Source organism: Centroberyx gerrardi, chromosome 8 (genome assembly GCF_048128805.1).
Source record: "Centroberyx gerrardi isolate f3 chromosome 8, fCenGer3.hap1.cur.20231027, whole genome shotgun sequence".
Classification (NCBI taxonomy): domain Eukaryota; kingdom Metazoa; phylum Chordata; class Actinopteri; order Beryciformes; family Berycidae; genus Centroberyx; species Centroberyx gerrardi.
In genome coordinates this window covers 28,603,907-28,620,500 of record NC_136004.1, presented here as the reverse complement: position 1 = coordinate 28,620,500, position 16,594 = coordinate 28,603,907, and the positions used below count along the sequence as shown (strand labels likewise).

At 42.0% G+C, this 16,594-nt stretch overlaps 1 protein-coding gene across 1 annotated transcript in view; it reads left to right on the top strand.

Moving 5' to 3' along the window:
- LOC139920332 (metal transporter CNNM4) overlaps nt 1-9,492 on the top strand; it is a 42,334-nt gene extending 32,842 nt beyond the window's left edge. The window contains exons 5-7 of the mRNA XM_078285064.1: nt 717-813; nt 7,745-7,923; nt 9,126-9,492. Of these exons, the coding sequence (XP_078141190.1) occupies nt 717-813; nt 7,745-7,923; nt 9,126-9,398 (549 nt within the window). The 3' untranslated portion in view covers nt 9,399-9,492. The remainder of the gene's footprint in view (nt 1-716; nt 814-7,744; nt 7,924-9,125) is intronic.
- Nucleotides 9,493-16,594: the final 7,102 nt, after the last annotated feature.

The following is a 16,594-nucleotide window of genomic DNA, read 5'->3' as shown; positions in this document are numbered from 1 at the left end:
TCAGGTGGAAGACGTTTCCATAGTTTCGGGGCAAAGTCTGCAAATGCTCAATCTTCCTTCAGTAATCAGCAGCCCTTGGTTAGAGATTTAAGAGACGTCTCGTTATTAAAGGGAGACAACAATTCTGAAATATATTCCATGTAGGGGTTATTAGCAGGTCAGGTGAGGATATGGTTTTACTCGGCAGCTTCAGGGGTGTCAGTAGGTAAAACCTGCCATGAAACCTGCCTCGCCCCGCCTTAAAGAGCTAATAACCTGCTGAAGAATTTCGTTAGCATGGGTGTTTTAGTGTCACATCATCTCAATGCTGTTTCAGAGGCTTTTCCACCCTGCAAAAAATAAAACTCTGGCGGGAACATTGAATCTTTGTAATTTGGTGTTTTGTTTTGTTTTTATTTGGCGTATGGCACAAAATGTCAGCTCAAAATATCTGTTATCGGCAGCTTCAACAAAAGAATGAATGCACCGAAGGCCGTAGTCCGTCCCCCAGTTTCATTGTGGGGTACGATAAGGAATATTATGAGTGTATTATGGCATTTGGCTAGAGCGGTGACAGAAGTGGCGAGTTGAGAACGGCTGACTTTCAGTGTCTTGTCCCGTTGATTGCATTATGCTCGCCATTTCTGGAATTTGAAGAGTAAATCCCAGCTGCAAACAATGTGCCGTTGTTGTTTTGGTCTCATGTATGTTTTTCCCATGTTTGTGTCTTCTGTCAGGGCCGAGTGGAGGTGGAGGCCGGCAACGAGAACATGAAGTTTGAGACGGGACCCTTCTCTTTCTACGGCGTCATGGCACTCAGTGCACCAACGCTGGGTGAGTCCACTACCTCCATTTATATATCTCTCCTCTCCTCTCCTCTTTTCCTCTCCTCTCCTCTCCTGTTTTCCTCTCCTCTCTTCTCCTTTCCTCTTTTCCTCTCCTCTCCTCTTTTCTTCTCCTCTCCTCCTCTCTCCTCTCCTCCTCTTTTCTTCTCCTCTCCTCTCCTCCTCTCTCCTCTCCTCTCCCCTCCTCTCCTCTCCTCTCCTCCTCTCCTCTCTTTTCTTCTCCTCTCCTTTCCTCTCCTCTCCTCCTCCCCTCTCTCCTCTCCTCTCTTTTCTTCTCCTCTCCTCTCCCCTCCTCTCTCCTCTCCTCTCCTCTTTTCTTCTCCTCTCCTTTCCTCTCCTCTCCTCCTCCCCTCTCTCCTCCCCTCCCTTGTGTTTATTTTGGGTTAGGCTTTGCGAAGGCGTTAACTATCCTGTTAGATCAGTCTGTTGCAGCGTGATGTCTCCAGTTTTACAGTCTAATGCTTCTACTGCCACCTAGTGGCAAAACAAACAAGACCGCCTCCTCTGCTATCATACATGTGAAGACAGAAAACAATTCTAAAGATCTTAACATATCATGTAGTTCAATTATTTTTCTCATGAGATCATCATTACTCCATGAATTGAAATATAGTACAGTGTTATTTGTGGTTTCCTAGTGAGTATTCTATGCCATAATATATGACATTACACTATCTGACATGAGATAATGTATGTAATTTACATACAAGTCTTGTCAACTTCATCATGTTTACGCACACAAAGTCTTGAGTCAAATGGTATTTGTTTTAACACACTTGGAGAACCAGATGGGTGGGGTTTGCCCCGTAGGACTTTCAGTTAGTGCTTGAAATTTGAGACTATTTGAAAGCCAATTTAGCATATTTTTCAACAGATGTGATGCTATCTGATTTGGTCTGATATGGTCTAGTTCTCCAAGTAGGTTAAACCAAATGCTAAGAATTATTTGCAAATACTATTTAACCCAGTTCTGACACGCGTGCACACACACACACACACACACAAACATGCACACACACTCCTTCAGTATGCCCTCACTCACCTCCCCTCCTATGTGCGACCTCAATGACCTGCTCTCCAACCTCCGACAATAGTGAATAGGCATTACAGAGAGAGAGAGCGCATACTGAAAATTATATTGTAGAATTGAAAAAGGCGCAATAAAAACACGCTCTATTGTGCCTTAAGAGATTAAGACCAGCATTTCTCAGTTTCATTCGGGGGGGAAAAGGTTTCTCACATTTCAAGTGTTTTGAAATATGTGTAGGCATGGGAGGGAGTTCACTGAGGGCATGGGGAGGGTGTGTGTGTGTGTGTGTGTGTGTGTGTGTGTGTACGTGTGTGTGGGCTGGGGGAAGTGGAATGCATCAGTGGTCTCTGAAAACTTCTTTCCTGATGACCTTTGAACTCCTCCCCTCCCTCTTTCCCTCACTCCCTCTCTCTCTCTCTCTCCCTCTCACTTTCCCTCACATAAATACAAATAGTCACTCTCATCTTTTTTTCTCTCAGCCAGTTTTGCTTCGTTTTGCGTTGTTTGTTTCTGTTTTTTTAGCATCTAGCCGTCAACTTGTCCGTCTGTTGTACAGTTTGGTCTCTCCGTCTACTGTTTTCAGTCTCTCTCCCTCTGTCTCTCTCTCAAGTCTCTGCCTACTGTTTTCAGTGTTTCTCCCTCTCTCTCTTAAAGTCTGTCTGTTTTCAGTCTCTCTCCCTCTCTCTCTTCAAGTCTCTTGTCTACTATTCCTACTACTTTCTCTCTCTCCTCTCTCTTCCTTCCCAACACTCAGGCGAGCAGCTCACTCCTTCAGGTACTCTTGAGAGAAAGAGAGAGAGACGCGTGGTGCCGCTCCCTTTTTTTTCCCGCCAGCGTCAACCTCGTTTACCCATTTCAACGAACGAATGATCAATCAAATGCTCGCACACGGCTCAGTAACAGGAGCAGTCCTCGCACCTGAGAAATTCACTTCATCCTGTAAACTTTGCATGCCAAGAGACCTCATCTCAGCTCCACAAGACGACTCCTTGAGCAGAATCTTTTCATGGTTTTGCATGACATCGCCCACTCTGGAGCAGATTTGTCTCTCTCTCTCTCTCTCTCTGCCCATTCCCTCACTGACTTTCCTTCCCTCTCCTTCATTCCCCTCCTCCCTCTGTCCCGTCGGTCACCTCCCCTACCCTCCCTCCCTCCCTCCTTCCCTCCCTCCCTCTCTCCTCTCAGTGGTCGCACCCCGTCCTCGCCACCTCTCCTTTAAGAGGTTTTCTCTGTTCTCTCGGTTGCCAGGTAACATCCGGCATGTCTGGGGTCCTGTAACACCGAGGATGGGTGGGGCTTGGGTGGGTGGGGTGGAGCTTGAGTGGGTGGGGTGGGCACTTATTTCAACAGGTGTGGCTTGGACATCTAGTAAGGACGGCAAAGGGTTAAAAGCTGACAGCTACATTTTGGCAAATAAGCTCTTTTATCCACCTGTCTGACCTCATTTGCACCTGGTATTACTGGGTCTCATTTATCGCATGCACTATGCAAAACAGGCAAGTAGGTGGGGAGGTGTTAAGTCCGTCAATTGTCAACAAAAACTAACATGGCAGGTGCAAGGTCATCAGAAATTACTGTACAGTGTGTATTTGCTTATTCTTTGCTGCGGAAAGGATTGTTTACTAGGACTCTCTAGTAGGAGGCGTAATGATGATGTTTCTACCCGCATTTCTACCCACGGTGGTAACGTTTCTACCCTGCAGTGATGTTGATGACATTTCTGCCTCCAGTAGCCAACTGTGCTCAGCAATGAGTGCAACAGCAGAATACGCTTCCGCTCCTAGATCACCAAAATTATAAGCAACCGATAGTAAAGTGTGCAAGGTTCAGAGCCTTAGTGCCCTGAATATTCCTGTGACCACAGAATGATCGTGTAAGAGATGTAGATAGAAGGGATTTTTTCTGGATGAGAACGAATTAGAGTGAGTAGAAGAGGAAGATGGGATATGATGCAGATGGGAGAGGGTGATATAAGGTACTTCTTGAGGAGAGTTTTTAGCCTATGACAGAAGATGAGAGGTGTCTCTGCTGTTCTGAATGGAGTGGGATGGCTGTTCTATAACTAGGGAGCCAGGAGGAGAAGAGTCGTTCAGGTTGGACTCAGTACCAACAAGTACTGTCCACTAAACTTACAGCGCACTCAAGTGTTAGCATATGCACCCGAAAGAACTAGTAAGAACTGGAATGTACTGGAGGCACAGAAGTGAAATAGGGACCGGTCTTATTCTTGGTTGATCTAAAGAGCTTATCTGCCAAAATCTCAGCATAGCCCTTAAACTGGCAGGGCGCTTGGGGACAGAACGAGTTAACACATCACTTCTAAGATCAGACGGAGAAGGATAGGACAACATCACGAGGCACACAGATGGGACCTAGATCCCCTAGAGGTGCCAAGCTGTCCGCTCTAAACAGCATCAACTATGGTGCGTCCCAATGGCTTCAGATTATTTCTTCCTCGACTTGTTTTACTTCTTTCCTTAGGTATAATTCTCAGATGTCAGGTCAATGAAAGGAATGAAGGAACAGACATGGAGCTATTGAGATGCACGCTGGGATTTCTAGCTCTCAGATGGGTTTTTAGGTCACTGTTGTCCTATCCTCTCTTGATGTAGTACAAACCATAGTTTTTGAGACTAAAGGGTAGTGAACTAGTGAAATAGTCTGTAGTCTTCTAGAGCACAACAAATATTATTAAAAAAAATTGCAACCTATATCTTTCCTCCACTTTACTTCATCAGTGTCCAATTCCAGATTGAATCCTAGAACCTACTCATTCCTACTTCATATGAATATGAATGAATATCTTAAATAGATGATTGTCTTGCACTGTTTGCTTTACCTGGCTGGCTAGACAGAACTGCCATTTGGGCCTATTGAGACATTTCAGATTTACTAGATGTGGGATTAGGGTAGGAGTGAGGATTTTGTTTGGAATTGGGTCCATCACTCATCCATCATCATCTCAGAAACACTAACTCACTCTGCTAGCACCAGTTTACAACAAGAAGTTGGTTGTATAAAAAATGGGCTTCACCCATACTGTCAATCTTGAAGATCCAGTAGATAACTTTTCTATAAATTCCACCACTAGCTGAATCTCACCCTAGAAAAAACAAATTATGACAAATGCATCCGTACACACAAAATGTTTGCGGTACACACCTGTCCGTACTCGGTCCTGAGTGGCTACAGTTAGCTCTTTGAGTCAGTGTACGTTCTTCAACTGAATCATCCATCCAATTGCAGCATGCTAGGCCGCTGTCTAACCTGCTAATGTGTGAGGCTACACCAGTTTGTGTTTGATTTCAACATTGCCACGACCATAGAGCATGTGATTGAAGCTGAAGAAAATGAAAGCAGACAGACGCTGAGTGGAGATTGATGGATGAGGGAATTGAAGGGTTGTAAAAAGTCAGCAAGCGTACGCTTTCCAATTTCAGGGTGAGGTAAACACTACAGCGCTTTAAATTAATTCTACACATTATTTAGGTTATGGTTACCTTATCGCTTGGCTTTTTGAAAGTGTACACTACCCCTACATTACTGTCACTCACCTTTATGTCTCACTAATTGTAGGTAAGAAAGTAAACAGCCTTCTCCAATACAAAGGATATAGCTATGGGTATCATAGATGAAATGCAAAATAGATACACTTTGATATTGCTTCTACTAGTCATCATTATTAATTTTTAGATGACGTTTGAACATAAGTGAATGGGATCTAAATAAGGAAAAAGTTCCCTACTGGATCTTAAAAGTTCCTGTCTTGCATGTCAAGATGATAAAGATCATGTCACAACTAAAGGAAGTTAAGTCTCAAGCTAACCGCTAACTAGCATATTAGCCTTACAGATCCTAGATTAACTACCTAGTTTAATTCCTTGAAAGCTAACTCAGCTGACATGTCCAGGTAAAACAGTTTCCTATGACTCACTGAGGCCCCCTGGTGGAAGACTCACACCTACCGGTAATAATACATGGCTGGTAATGTGCCTGTGTGTGGAGTGTGCCGTGACACACTGGTTGACATAATACAACTGGTAGTATGGTTTTGCTTGGATGCACTAAACTTCTAAATTAACTAAACTTCTGTCAGCTATTGTATAAGCCAGCATGTTTGTTGCATGAGCAGAGGTGGAAAGTAACTGATTGGTCTTTTTTCTTTTTTTTAAAGAAGATTTACTCCTAGTTAAAGTCATAAGAGTAGTGAAAACTATGAGATGTGGCACCAACAGTAACACAATAATGCCGTACTTAACCTACTGAAACTGATACTAGTTTTGTTGATATGATTAAAAAAAGGATCATCGCTAAATCACATCTTAACCTAAAACAGAAAATTTCCATTTCCATTTGTCACCAGCTGTGATTATGTTTCTTCTGCTTTGTTGATTATGTGTTGTGCCCCTCAAGGCTGAATTATGGAACTGTTACTATAATAATAATGAATAACAATAATAATAATAATGATAGCTTTATTTGCAAAGCACTTCTCAAAACAGTTACAAAGTACAAAGTCAATAGGTATAAAAATAATAAACACTTTTCTGTGATTTTTCCTGTACATTTTTGGAACATTGTGATTTTCATTTTAAAGCTCTTTAATACATTTTGTGAACTGCTCTTTCACTTAAGTAATTTAATTAAGGTATTCCCAACTGTGGCCTTAATAAAATGTAACTGAGATAAATTTACTTTTAACGTTTTTTTTGAGTAAAACATTTTAATATTTTCTTCACGTCTATTAATAAGCCATCTGGAGCTTTTGTCAAGACTTAAGAAACTTTTTCAAGTCATCAAAGTACAAGTCAGAACCCAAGTCAAGTCACGTATTTTCTTCATGCATCAAGTCATGTCTCAAGCAATTAAAACTGTGACGGGTCAGACTCAGTCACCGTCCATTCAGCACCAAACTGACCCCTTCCCTTTTCTGTATAACTACCACATCATTTCATGGTTCTTCCTCGGAAGCTCTTAAAAAAATCACAAGGTACTTATCAACTCCACCAATAGAACTCTTCCTCTATTTTCCCTATCATTAGTACATAATGTCTCAGTTCTTTCCAAGAAACTTCCTAAGAAATTAACAGTCACTTGTCAACTCCATGCATTCAATCCGCTGCCTAACATGCAAGTAATCTCAGCACACTTCTGTGGCTGTAGATCTATGAGAAGACTGCAGGTTTGGTTGTTGTAAGGCATCGTTTCTCTCTCACTCACACACATACACACACACACACACACACACTTCATGTTATGATATTGAATAATTCAAGCTGTGTCACTGCCTTGGTGTATGAGAATGGCGCCACCTGGTGTTGTGATAGTGAAACAAAGGGAATGGATAGTTGGTAATGTGTTTGTGTGTTTGAGTGGATGAAATGAGGTAATAACTCGACATGAATCCTCTTTGACCCTCTCTCTCTCTCTCACACACACACTCTCTCTGCCTCTCTCTCTCTCTGCCTCTCTCTCTCTCACCGGTCTTCTTTAACATTTGTTTAGATGTTGTTGTTGTATTCTGCATCCATCTCACCTTGCGTGTCACTGTCTCTAATCCATTCATAAACCATTATCATTGTTATTAACCTCCATCTAGCCTTACACTGCATCTTGTGCTCATGGCTTCCTCCGTTGATCTGTGTTCGCATTGTAGAGTCTCTTCTTCATGAATGGTTTTGAGAAAGTAGTTTTGAGTCTGTATATGAGATTTTTTTGTGCACAGCCTGCACCTCTCCATAGGAATATGGAGAGGTGACTGTTTAAAAGTATGCAGAAGACTGTGTGCGTGCATCTGTCTGTCAGAGCTTCTTTGTCACACATGCTGCCTTAGTATCTCCAACAAGAACCATTAATAACATTTTCTGTGTGTGTGTGTGTGTGTTTCCAGAGTTTCGCTCCCCGTCCCACCTGAGCGGGTTGAACCGTACAGCCTCTCTGAGCGGAGCCGACCGGACGGAGTCTCTCTCTGTGAGCGGCAGCAACAGCCAGCTCAACAGCTGCGGCCCGTCGCCACAGTACACCCCCGACTTCTACGTCCGAGCTCTCAGCGACCTGCAGTTCGTCAAGGTTGGTTGTTGTTGTTGTTGTTGTTGTTGTTGTTGTTGTTGTTGTTATTATTATTATTACTACTGCTACTGCTACTGCTACTACTACTACTTCTACTACTACTACTACTACTGCTACTAGGCTACTACTTCTACTACCTCTACTACTTCTACTACTACTACTACTACTACTAATGCTACTGCTGCTACTACTACTACTACTTCTATTACTACTAGGCTACTACTACTACTACTACTACTACTACTGCTACTACTACTACTACTTCTATTACTACTAGGCTGCTACTTCTACTACTACTACTACTACTGCTACTACTTCTACTACTTCTACTACTTCTACTACTACTACTACTACTACTAATGCTACTGCTGCTACTACTTCTATTACTACTAGGCTACTACTACTACTACTACTACTACTACTGCTACTACTACTACTACTTCTATTACTACTAGGCTGCTACTACTACTACTACTACTACTACTACTACTGCTACTAGGCTACTACTACTACTACTGCTACTAGGCTACTACTACTACTACTACTACTACTACTTCTATTACTACTAGGCTGCTACTACTACTACTACTACTACTACTACTTCTATTACTACTAGGCTGCTGCTACTACTACTACTACTACTACTACTTCTATTACTACTAGGCTGCTGCTACTACTACTACTACTGCTGCTACTTCTATTACTACTAGGCTGCTACTACTACTACTACTACTACTACTACTACTTCTATTACTACTAGGCTGCTACTACTACTACTACTACTACTACTGCTCGGAAAGCCTAGCATAACAAAAAGAACTGAGGGCAAACCACAGTGCTCATATTCAGTAAATTTGCATCTTAACAAGTATGAACACCAGAGAAGGTAAATTATGACAAAGAATGCAGATCATGTTTAGCTAAAGTTCCAGGAACTGGAATCGGATTTGATTTGACGGCCCTCACTGCCAAAATCTCTAACCTGGTAGGATGACAGGTTACCAAAACTGGCCAATAAACGAGCTACTTGTGAGTCCATGTGACTTTTGTTTACAAGCCCTGGTTCGCTTGTAATTGGGCAGTGTGAACCTAAATGAACCAAATACAAAAATGCAAGAAAGTAAACTTTTCCATTGCAGCTCAGACCAAGACAAACAAACTGCAGGAGTGATCTCACTGTAATTTCTCCCCCTGTCCTCCAGGTCACCAGGTCCCAGTACCAGAACGGCCTGATGGCGTCTCGTCTGGACAGCACGCCCCAGTCCCCCGAGAGCGGACACAACCTGGCCCGCATGGAGCCGACCACGCCGCCCGCCACCGCCAACACCACCGCCACGGACCTGGGCCCCGACTCCACCCCCACGGAGAACGGACCGGACGAGACCACCCTCCTCCTCCTCAACGAGCAGAACTTCCTGGCCGGGCCGCCACGCAGCACGGCCAACCACCACAGCCAATCAGAGAACAGCATTTGACCCCGCCCCCCTCGTTCGCATGCACGCACTACTACGCTCGGATGTGTATGCCGAAGAGGAGGAGGAGGAGGGGTGGGGTGGGTGGAGTCGGGGCATGGGCATTGAGGACTCAATGTGTGTGTATGTGGGCGGGAATGCAGACATGTACACAAGCCTTGCACTGTTGGCAAGGCCCAAAGAGACTGGCCACGCGCATGCATATTATATAAATATGCAAGGATTAAACAAAACACACACACACACACACACACACACACACACACAAACATGCCAAACTGTATTGAAGGATCTTCCCCCTCCATCATAGACAGACATTGTTAGTATCATCAACTGTTTCCTCCACATGCCACTACAAACCCAATAATCATCCACAATAGTTCATCTACAACAAGGAATAATTGTGTGTGTGTGTGTGTGTGTGTGTGTTTGCCTGTATGTGCTCCTTTATCAATTTTTGTCATTAAGGATTCGAAGGACCCGCTTGTCCGGACCGGTAAGCTCCTCCCCTCTCCTCCCAACGCTCTGTGATAACGTTGAAACAGCATGTAGAGGCCTCAGCCAGTTCACTAGCCCGTTAGCCGAGAGTTCCTCTGTGTGGAAAGTGTGTGTGTGTTTTAGTGTGTGTGTCCTCGCTTCCATCTCACTGTAACGGCCCCTAATCAAAAGACTCAGGGAGACCCCCCCCCCACCCGCCCCCTCGCCCCCCCCCCACATATAAGCGTGGGCAACATCTGCACTTGCTTACCAAACCAAACCGCTGCATGTGTAGCATCCTGCATCGCCTCCACACCTGGCTCATCCGTACAGCTAGAAGACAAAGACGCTCCGAGCATGTCAGCGTAGTTCAAAACAAAGTAATATATGTTCCGTAGAAATCTATACTGAGAGAAACTACTATTTATTGATTCATTCTGTGTATGCTCAAATGCAAAACGCGCACACACGTGTACAGTGCATTCTTTGAGGTCCTATGGGGGATTTCCGTTGGGGTTTTTTTTTCCTTAATGGAAGCAGCAACTAGCCCAGAGCCTTTATCCCAGAGTTGTCAAGAGATTCAGCGGCGATCGGCAGACCAGTCTGTGTCGTGATTAAGACAATCAATATGATTCTGAATGTGTTAAATGTGTAGGGTACGTTACTGTGTCTGCTTTCCTAATACTCTCAAATAGCCTCCTCTCTGTGGGTCTTTTGTTTCCTTCCCTGTGCCACGATTTTATTTTTCATTAATGACTCCTCTAATCTGAAAAGATGTGATGGGCAACAATGACAATATGGCTGAAAACCGAGACAGGTCACACAGCAATGAATTTCCATGCAGGACAAAAGTGGAAGAGCTGGAGCTATTTTAGAGTATTGGGACGAAGCGTCAAAGGCACACGGCTAGTCCTTACCTACTTTAGAAGAGGGTGGGGTGGGGTGGGGTGTGAGTGCAAGCAAGTGGTGGGGGGACCTGTGTGTGTCGGTGTGTGTGTGTAGGTGTAGGTGCGTGCGTGCATGTGCGACCAAAATGGCCATCACCAGACTTGGTGGGAACAGAAACCAAAAGAGGGAGGAATTATCTCCTCCTGACTAGAAAATACTTTCATATAAATAGCCAATCTGAGACTTTATTTATTTTGCATATAGCTCGATGTGTATATTCTTCTTTTTTTTTTTTTTTTTTGAAGGGATGATAAATGTGGTTTTATTTTGCATCGTTGTGATATTTTATGTGTTTTGTATTCCTCTGTATTCAGTGGTTGTGTTGGGCTTGTCTTTTAGGAGAAGCCTCCTTTTCAGTGGAGCAGTTGAAAGCGTTATGAGTAGAAACGGATTAGAGGTGGGAGGGGTGGGGGGTGGGGGCTGGGGGGGGGGGGGGGGGGGGCAGCTCTCAGTCCAGCACATTAAATGGCTAACTTACAGTAAACATTAATTGTTAGCATTTCTGTAGCCAAACACACAGCTCAGCCCTGGCATCAGAATCAAATGTGTCAGATTTGTGTTTTATGTGAAACAATGTTGTATATCATTTCATAGAACTACACACACACACACACACACACACACACACACACTCCATCTAAGCTTAACTGTACCTTCTGATGTGCCCATATGAAATCTCAAAGGAAAAATCCACCCTAAAACACTTCAACACTGTTATAATAACAGCTATTGGCAATGTACTTCACATTTCTGGGTCCATTTGCTTGCTTTTTTTTTTTTTATTATTATTTGTGTGAATAACTGGCCAATCATAGACAACGTGACGTCATGTTTTTCAGCGATCTAAAACATCAACGGTAAACGTCAGGTTTTGGTGTCAGTCCCTCAGAATCAAAGAGCGAGGGCTTCTTTCTAGAGACGCCATTTTGCACCAAGAGACGTTCAACAATCATACAGGGAGAGATCCATCGTAGAAGAGGAGAGAGACCAATTTCTTCACTAGACCAGAATGCAATGCAGCCACAAGAATGTTGCAATTTGAGGAAAGGGCGCGTCGCAATTATAAACTGACATGGTACTCTCACTTTTTCTTGATTGGCTCTTACTATGCTATTGCTATTGCTATCGCTTTCTCCGCCTAGACATATTACCCACAACTACATCCACACTACCCACAACATCAAGTTCAGGCCCGTTTTCTGGAGGTTGTCAAAAGGCATTTAGGGAAAACTTTAAAAAAATCCCTAACTGAAGTAGAAGTAGATGAGGCAGGTTGAGAGAAAGTAGGTAAACCAAAAAAGTAAATTACAACACTTCATCGTAAAATAACTCCTGGAATGCACAGAACATCACGAATTGATCGATATTTAACCCTGTAAGAGTGTCCAAGGGTGAATTTTTCCTTTAAGGTTGTTTGCTTTTCTGAGGTCTACAACATCGGATCTACAATCAGCAACACTGGCACATTTTTTTTTTAAATAATTCATTTTAGTTCCGTCAAAGAACACTGTGAAATTATGTGAAGTTAAACTACTGAAGCACTGTTTTGGTTGTAGCTGAACTACCTATTCAGCTTGTCTTGGCGCTGTCCCCTCTTCTCTTCTGACTATTTGTAATTGAACGACTGGACTCTTTCTGTCCTGAAAGGGGAATTATCAAGCACTTTCTTTTCCATTCTTTTGTAGTGTAGTTATGGAACCAAAGGATGACGAATATATTGTTTCATTTCTGTTTTCAAATGAATTGGATTGATTGCGGTTATGTTATAGTCAACTTTGAGGGTCCCTACAGCCATAAAAAAAAAAACCTAGAAGAGTTTTGGTTTTTTTATACTTGGAAAAGCTTAAATATCACAAATGTTTTGGAAAAGTCAGGGGAAATTGTCCATAATTTACTTCTCAGTCAATCTCTAAAACCCATATACATACATTTTCGTTAAATATGTCTCAAGTTTTAAGTTTTTGCTTGCCAAATTAAGATGTGGGTACTTTTTAAATCAATCAGTCACGGAAAAGTCACCCAATGTGATGAATTGTGGTGTGATGAGTACTAGTGTACTATACATGTGAGTATGAGACAGTTTTAGGACAGAGGACAGAAATAGCCATATTCCAGGGAAAGATGAGATATTTTCTATCCTGAAACAAATTAGCAGATTTGACATGGGCTGATGAGAGCTTTCCTGGTGTTTTGTCTTGTGTTTTTTTCTCAACGGTATGCCAATAATTTCTCCACAAGTTGCAATTATTTCATCTGAACATGATGCATTGTCAAATAGATAGATTTGACTATTACATCTGACTTTTTCTCGTCACGGTCAGCTAATTCAACCAAAAATTCACAGGAAGGCCATTATGGAGCCTTTGGGAGTTTCTAAGCTAGTTTCACACCACAGTGTAACACAGTGTGCCTCACACTGCCTTAAAACAGCCTGGGATTCAGTTTACCTGATCCCCTCCTTCACAACATTGTGGTTTCCAGTAATCTGTTAGGGATTATACTCATACTTCAAGAGGGAGTTCTTTAATGTCACTGAGATCACAGCAGATTGGAGTTTTACTTCTACAAACATTTCTCAGAGGCAGAGATAAGCTCATTGGTTGAGTTAAACCTCAGTGGGCGGAGCCAAAGAACCACAGTTTTTCTGCGCACAAGTTGGCTAACTAGCAAATTTGATCGGCAAAGAAGAGTGAGCTCTGGTCAAAATATGAATAAATAAATATATAAATGGGAATGACTTCTTATTTTATTCATTCATGACCATGGCATACATGATGTCGGAAGGTCAGCAGCTAGCTAACTAGATAGCTGTAGGCTAGTATAGTCTGTAGGCTAGTTTGAACTTGGAAGGTCAGCTAGCCTAACTAGCTAACGTATGGCTAGATCGCATTTTTCCAGTTAGTAGCAGAGCGCTAGGCTTCATAATATTAGCTTCCTCCTCTCTTCCCCTTTCCATTTTCACCGGGCTTAAGTCTAATGTTATCAGCCAGAAAAACGGTGGTTCTTTCTGCCCTGCTCAATTTCTATGGGCAAAACGATAAATCAACATTTTCTGTGGTTGCTTTTTCTGTGTTCTAATAATTTATGTGAAATGTATATGTTGTTTTTGCGGCTGTCAAACAACTGCATGATCATTATCATTTAATTATCTGGAAGTCACAAAATGCTAACAGGCTAGCAAACTTCCGTTCAAGAGAGGAGTCATGTTAGCATTTTGAGACTTCAAGAATAAAATGATTTTAAATTATCTTGCTGTTGATTGACAACCATGAAAATGTAACGACAAATTGTTTACACCATATACATTTCACATAAATTATTAGAACAGAAACAGCAACCACGGAAAAAGTTGATTTATTGTTTTGCTCACAGAAATTGAATAGGGTTTCGCACTTGTAGTTTTTGCCGTTTTTCCGCATCATCACCAATCTTATCTATAACTCTGTGAAATGACTACAGATTTAGATTTATCTATCTGGAGAATCTAAAATATTATAACAACCTGAACTGTTTGTGATAAAAAAAAAAAAATAGAAGCACTTTAGCATGGACAGCAGTATTTTCTGGGAGCCACAAATTTGCCAAAGTTGCCAGCTCAGTAGCTCTGTCGCAATACTGTTATTCACCAAGATTTCATAACTGACTCCTTAACATGACACTGCATTTTTGTTTTTTTGTCGTTTCATCCCGTCACACGCATGTCTCTGTACAGAAACAGGAGTCACCGTTCTGTTGCCTTCACACTCTTTTAGTGACTGTACTGGATTTTTGTTCATTCCTGATTTGTGGACTCACGCACGCACACACACACACACACACACACACACACACACACACACACACTCCCATTTCTCTTCAGAACGATTGTTTGTGTTTATTTTGTAGGTTTTTGTCAGGTGGTCGAGATTGCTATTAAAATGTATTTTTGTGTGTGTGTGTATGCTTGTGCCTGTGTCCATGTTGAGTTTTCAATTGCAGTACACCCCCCCCCCCCCTTTAAAGTGTACAGGGTTTGGGTTCTGTGTGTGTTTGTGTGTGTGAGAGAGAGTGTGTGTGCGTGCATCAAGTCTGGTTCTATTTTGTACCTCAGAACACTGTGTCAGTAATCGTGGTAAACAATCTTTTGTTTGTTTTTTTATTGTCATGGAATTGAATTTGGGAGCAGAGCGAATGGAGCGACTTTTAACTGGGGCGGAAAAAAACGGATTGTCCTTCATTCTCTCTGGCATGCTTTAACTTAAAAAGAGAAACAAGGTGTAAATACTGTTTTATAATTACTGTCTTAATGAGTTTTGAAGATGAAGAAAGTTATTAATAAACCCGAGATATATTTCTCTATGGAACTTTGTGATTGTCCTGATTTCTGTCCAGCGTTTGGTTTCAAAATGAGATATCCACCATTAAAAAAAATAAAAAAAAATGATACCCACTCTTTCATATTGACTGCTGGCATGAAAGTGAAGCACATTATAGGTTAGTATTGAAGTTAGGAGTCATTTTAAGACTTTAAATAAAATAGTTTATTTTCATTTTGAGGACAGAATCATTTATGTTTTCGAAATATTGCCTGATGAATTTCAGGTAGCAACATTTTTCCAAAATGGATATATAGTGTTTTGGGGTGAAACCTTTCATATTTAAACACTTCCGTTTAGGATATTTGACCGTTTTAAACCTTTTTCATGCTAAATATAATAGGAATAAGCGTGACAAAACAAAAAACACATTTATTTCCATTTTGATCTTTGTAGTGTATAACAATTTGTAGCAGACAGTGGTAATAGTCACACAAACTTCCAGTATATAACATCAGCTGTTTTGCCAGGGAGAGCCAGTAAAACCAGATCAAATTTACTGCTATTAAATGGCAGATAAAAACATTAATAATGCACGATGACTCAAAATCAGTTCATCTTTTATGTAACTACCACCGGCCAATAAAAGTGCAGCAAGTGCAGCTGGTTTGTAATATAAACTGAACGTTTGACCTGGGCTGAACGCCCGGGTGTGGACAAGGAAGTGAAATTCCAAAATGATTTGTTTGGGGAAGTGTGTCGAATTTCAACTTGAGAAATCCCAAGACGCTCCTCCCATCCTGTGACATCACTGCGGCTTTTGTTTGCCATTCCAGTCCTGCAGGATCCTGATGACTCAGCAACAAGTTATATCAGATACCGATGGGAAAAGAAACAACAAAAACCTCAGAATGAATAGGAGATACAATGTTTAATTATCAAATTGACAGGATGTGATGCAACTGCTATTAAAATGGGGCGAGTACCTGTGGAGAAACCTGTTTGGGATGTTAGAGGAAGTAGAGCTGGGTGAAGGCAGCTTTGTCTGTGGGTTTATCAAGACGGCATCTCTCATCATACTGTAGATGTTTTGTTGAATTAGACCCCTGACACCTCCGTGAGTACATTTCAGCGACCCAGAATCCCCTCGATACCTGTTCAGCGCTGATCAGACTGACACTCACCCACACTGCACTTACATTAGACCAGGGGTTCCCAAAAGTTGACGGACCAGATATACACACATTAGGCCACAGACCCCAATTTGATAAGATTTTGTGCTGGGGACCCCCATATGGGAATGTGTTGTTGATTTAGTATTAAACTTGTATAACTGTGTAAACAGTACTTGGGGAGATTATAGTGGTGAGAGTGAAACCTGTGACTGGAACAGTCATTTGGTTAAATTCTCTAATTAGGAAAATTTCCACTGTCTGGTAGCTCTTTCATGGGAAAAATCCTCTGCCGCACAGGAAGTGA